At 44.4% G+C, this 4,637-nt stretch overlaps 1 protein-coding gene across 1 annotated transcript in view; it reads right to left on the reverse strand.

Moving 5' to 3' along the window:
• Window positions 1-543: 543 nt before the first annotated feature.
• Window positions 544-4,637, reverse strand: part of MYO5B (myosin VB) — a 224,013-nt gene continuing 219,919 nt past the window's right edge. Inside the window, exon 39 of the mRNA XM_006891707.1 lies at window positions 544-696. Within this exon, the coding sequence (XP_006891769.1) occupies window positions 544-696 (153 nt within the window). The remainder of the gene's footprint in view (window positions 697-4,637) is intronic.

A 4,637-nucleotide genomic window follows, 5' to 3' on the forward strand; every position in this document is an offset into this window, starting at 1 on the left:
ACCTTTGGGAAGCTGCTTAGAATGCCCATGCTTCTAGTTTTGTTTTCAAGACATCTCACTATAACTCACCTGCACGGTGCTGCCCACCTGGGGAAAACAGTGAATATCATTATCCTGGTTATCAGTGCCAACATGTGTTAAAAGTCCTCACAAAGTAATTTACATAACTTACATATTTTAAATAGTACCCTTCTCTGGTTGGTCTCTGGTTCTATTTAAAGACCAAAACCAGGCCATGTCCATTTTTCAGACTTGATACTCTTCACAGCAAGAAAGGTGCTTGGTGACTGTGACTTAGGATGTGTATTTGTTGAGGGTAAAACCAAACTGTAAGAGGGAATATCCCATGTCTCGGTGTTTTATTCTGAGCACTAGGTACAAAAATAACGGCATCAATGCGTCGTGCTGTGTAGTTCAGCGGTGCTCTGCACAGGACCTCCATCACTGACTTGGTCCGTGGTTACCAGATTGCACTCAGCCCCTGAGTCCACAAGTTGTCCGCGCTCTCACTGGGGACTGATCCAAGGTTAAAAGCATGTGCCCTCAGACTTCAATGAGGAAATCCAGATGGAGACAGGCCGGGATGTGGATGGAGTCCATGATCAGAGAAGATGGGTTAAATGGGAATAGCACAGGGAACATGTGCTTGGAGTCTAACAGCAGTTGCTGAGGGTCATTCCTCTCTTGCAGTTGTGCCTGTGGGGAAGAATAAGATCAGGTAAAGACCAACTGCACAGGAGAAGAATCAGAAGTGTGAATTCACCAAGGTGAACTGTACACAGCATGGCCAGACTGCTACCCAGAGAAGCAGACAGGATGCCAGGACCAGAAGGTGGGACTCCCTGCTCCCGAAGAACTTTCGAGGGAGAGACATTTGCGAGGTTTGCTGTAGAATGAGGACTTTGCTATTACCAGTATTTTTTTAAAGCAATTCTTCATGCAAAGTCAAACAGATGAACAGACTGCAGGTGACAATCACAGAGGAGAAGATGCACTGCTCTGCAAGCAGGCTCTCTCGGCTCTCATCCTGGCCACCTTGGGCAAATCTCTCTTTGTCTCAGTTTTCTTATCCATGATGTGGGGTGGGCAGAGCACCCTCCTAGGGTGTGAGAACCAAAAGAGCTAACACATGAAATGCACAGACAGCAGCAGCCTCCAGCACATGGCAAATACAATTTAGGCTATTGCTATGATTGTTGTTGTCTTGGGTCATTGATCATTAACATTAACTCATGAAATTCCAGCTGGGAGGTGGCTCTCTGCAAAGGTCATGGAGTCCAGGGTTAACTATGAGTGATTGCCAAGAATGAAAATCGGGTATTTTGATGTTAGGAAAACACATGCCACTTCAGATAGCTTGACATGGAGGAAATGGTTTGCTTTTTTTTTTTCTCATTGAGAGAAGATACTAGTATTGCTTTCAAATAGTGACAAGATTTCGCTGTTATCCTTTCCTTGGGTGGCAACATTTCCCTATTACAGGAGCAAGATGATCAAGGGACATAAACCTGCTTGCCTCCTGCTGCCTCATGTTACACCTCAGTCCAACACAGATACCATCTCCCTCAGCACACGAGGGGGAAGGCAGTGAATATGTGGTAGCATTTGAGACATTACGTTGAGTGAAATAGCTCAGGCACAAAAGGACAAATATTGCATAGGCCCACTATTATAGAAATAGGATGGACACGGGTGGGGGTGGGGAGAACAGGGAAAAAATGGACAGATAATGAACACTACATCAGGATGAGAGAAGGGAGAGACTATCTGAAGGGAATGATTAGACATTGTGTGGATGACAAGTGATAATTTGGAACAAGACATGCATTACCAAATGGGTCAGCAGAGGGAGAGAGAGCAAAAGGTGTATCAACAACTGAATGAAAACCCATCCCTTACTTTCACTGAAATGACAATAAAATAAATATATGTATAAACAGAAAAGGACTAGGAAATGGGTTTGGGACTGAAAGTGAAGCAGCAAGCTCCCAGATCATGAACAGGGAAGCCATTCGGTAATAGCTGCTTAAGTGAGCTTTAAGGAATCCATTCTGCTTTAATAGCCATTTTAGAAATGCATGCCTCAATGATTTTAATACTGATATATTTTACTAAGATTCATGTTCTAATTTATGCTGACAGAGCTTGGTTACCACTCCCTGACTACATCTGTACCTGGCTTGAAGCCCAGACTCCCCTTAAGCAACTCCCAAAGCTTCAGAGAACTGTAACCAACCAACTCTGAGTACCCCTTACAAACAACTACCTGTATCAACCCAAGTTCTGCCTCCCCTCGGCTCCGAATGGTCTAACTTTCTGACCCATGCACTTAATAAAGAACTTGTTGATCTCCAATATGGGCTGAGTGTTTAGAATCTGGCATTTCTGCCATAATAAAATTGGTGTGAGCATAAGATTGGGAAGCTCTGGTGGTACACTGGTAAGAAACTTGACTGCAGACTCAAGGTCAGGAGGTTTAAATCCACCAGCTGCCTTTTGGGAGGAGGATGGGAAGTCTGCGCAATTCACTGCCTCTGAAAACCCACTGGAGGTTCAGCTATGTGTCTGTTCCGATGGCACATAACAAACAATAACAGTAAGATCGGGAGGTGGTTCCCGAAAGGCAGCTTGCCCACAGTTTTATCCAGCTACCTGAATAGTGAGCAAAGCACTGTTTTAAGTTTCCAAGTGCCAATACCATGTGATTGGCACCTTGAGGAAAGACCAAAATTTAAAGTAATGGTAAAGTTTTGGAAAGTTGCTTGAAATGATGCTGAAGAGAAACAAGACCGCTTAGGGAGAAATAAACATCAAGATGAAAATTAGGTTCAAGGTGATCACCACGCAGTGATCTCTGGGATCTTGGCCCGTCACGCTCAGCCCATGCTGAGCGGCACTGCTTTTATTATTACAGAGCTGACACCTGGCAGACCAGAAAGGCCACATCAATGTTAAATGACAGAATACACTGGGGGGGGGGGGAGGGAATAAAAGCACATGTTTCTAGCATTCACAATCCTTTATTCCTCAAGTCAGAGAAATCAGTCAGCTCTACTATTTCAAGGTGGCACAGTCTAGGTGCACTGCTCGTTGAAAGCCCACGTCTCTGGCAGTTCAAATCCACCAGCTGCCCAGAGGGAAAAAGACTGGTAATCTCTTTCAGGGCAATTTTACAGTCTGAAAACTCAGTGGAGAGTCAGCCATGCGCTGGTTCTACTCAACAGTAGTTAACACTCCCCCCACCCCCAGCTATTATTTTAATATCTCATGGGTTGCCGCATTTCTCCTCATAGAGCCCAACCTCCCGGATGGTCTGTTCTGCATACACGTTGAAAAGGTATGGAGACAAGACACATCCCTGGCGTACGTACACCCTTCCCAATTTTGAACAATGCAGTGTTTCCTTGCTCTGTTCTGACGACTGCTTCTTGCTTCAAGTATAAGTTTCACATTAGCATGATCAAGTGCTCTGGGATTCCCATTCTTCTCAGAGTCAGCCACAGTTTGTTATGGTTCACACAGTCAAATGCCTTTGCATAATCAATGAAGCACAGATAGACATTCCTCTGATACTCCCTGCTTTCAACCAAGATCCATCTAACATCAGCTACAATATCCATAGTATCACGACCCCTTCTAAACCCAGCCTGAACTTCTGGCAGTTCTCTGCTGATGTGCTGTTAAAGTCGTTTTTGGATAATCTTCAGCAGAATCTTGCTTGCATGTGAAATCAATCATATTGTTCTATAGTTTCCACGCTCTGTTGGGTCACAGGTTTGTCCAGGAGAAATGGAAACCAGGCTGCTCCTTGGAGGCGAGGATGGTGAAACTCCGCCTCACATACTTTGGGGATGTTGTCAGGATGGCCCAGTCCTTGATGAAGGATGGCATGCTTGGAGGGGTGCAGGGTCAGTGTAAGAGAGGAAGAGCCTCAATGAGATGGACTGACCCAGTAACTGTAACAGTGAGTTCAAGTGCATTGGAGATGATGAAGAGGCACAGGACAGGGCAAGATTCCGAGCCACTGCTCAGAGGGCCACCATGACTTGTCAACTCAATGGCACATAACAATGTAAAGGATTTGCATAGGGCCACCATGACTTGTCAACTCAATGGCACATAACAATTTAAAGGATTTGAGAAAGTTATGAAGGATTTCAAGGAGAGAATAATGGAGCAGAAAAAGTATTACTTGTATCATTGCAGTTCAACTGCTAAAAGTGTGTGGACATTTATTTAAAACTCAGGACATGGTTACTTCATAGGAATTCTCTTGTGGCTCTTTTGGAAGGGCCCTGGTGGTGGCAACAGTTAAAGATTTGTCTGCTAATAGAAAGGTCCTTGAAATGACTCTGAGAGACAAAGGCCTGGTAATCTACTTCTGCTAAGATTAGGAAATGCTGTGGTCACTAAGTTGTGCCAGGAAATTTGGAGGACAGCCAGCTGGCCAACTGACTGGAAGAGATCGATATTTGTTTCCATTCCAAAGAAAGGTGACCCAACAGAATGTGGAAATTATTGAACAATATCATTGATATCACATGCAAGCAAGATTCTCCTGAAAATTATCCAAAAATGTTTGGAGCAATATGTGAACAGAGAACTGCCAGATGTGCGGGCTGGATTTAGAAGAGGTC

This window comes from Elephantulus edwardii, unplaced genomic scaffold (genome assembly GCF_000299155.1).
Source record: "Elephantulus edwardii isolate Elephantulus edwardi_28Jun2011 unplaced genomic scaffold, EleEdw1.0 scaffold00103, whole genome shotgun sequence".
Lineage (NCBI taxonomy): Eukaryota > Metazoa > Chordata > Mammalia > Macroscelidea > Macroscelididae > Elephantulus > Elephantulus edwardii.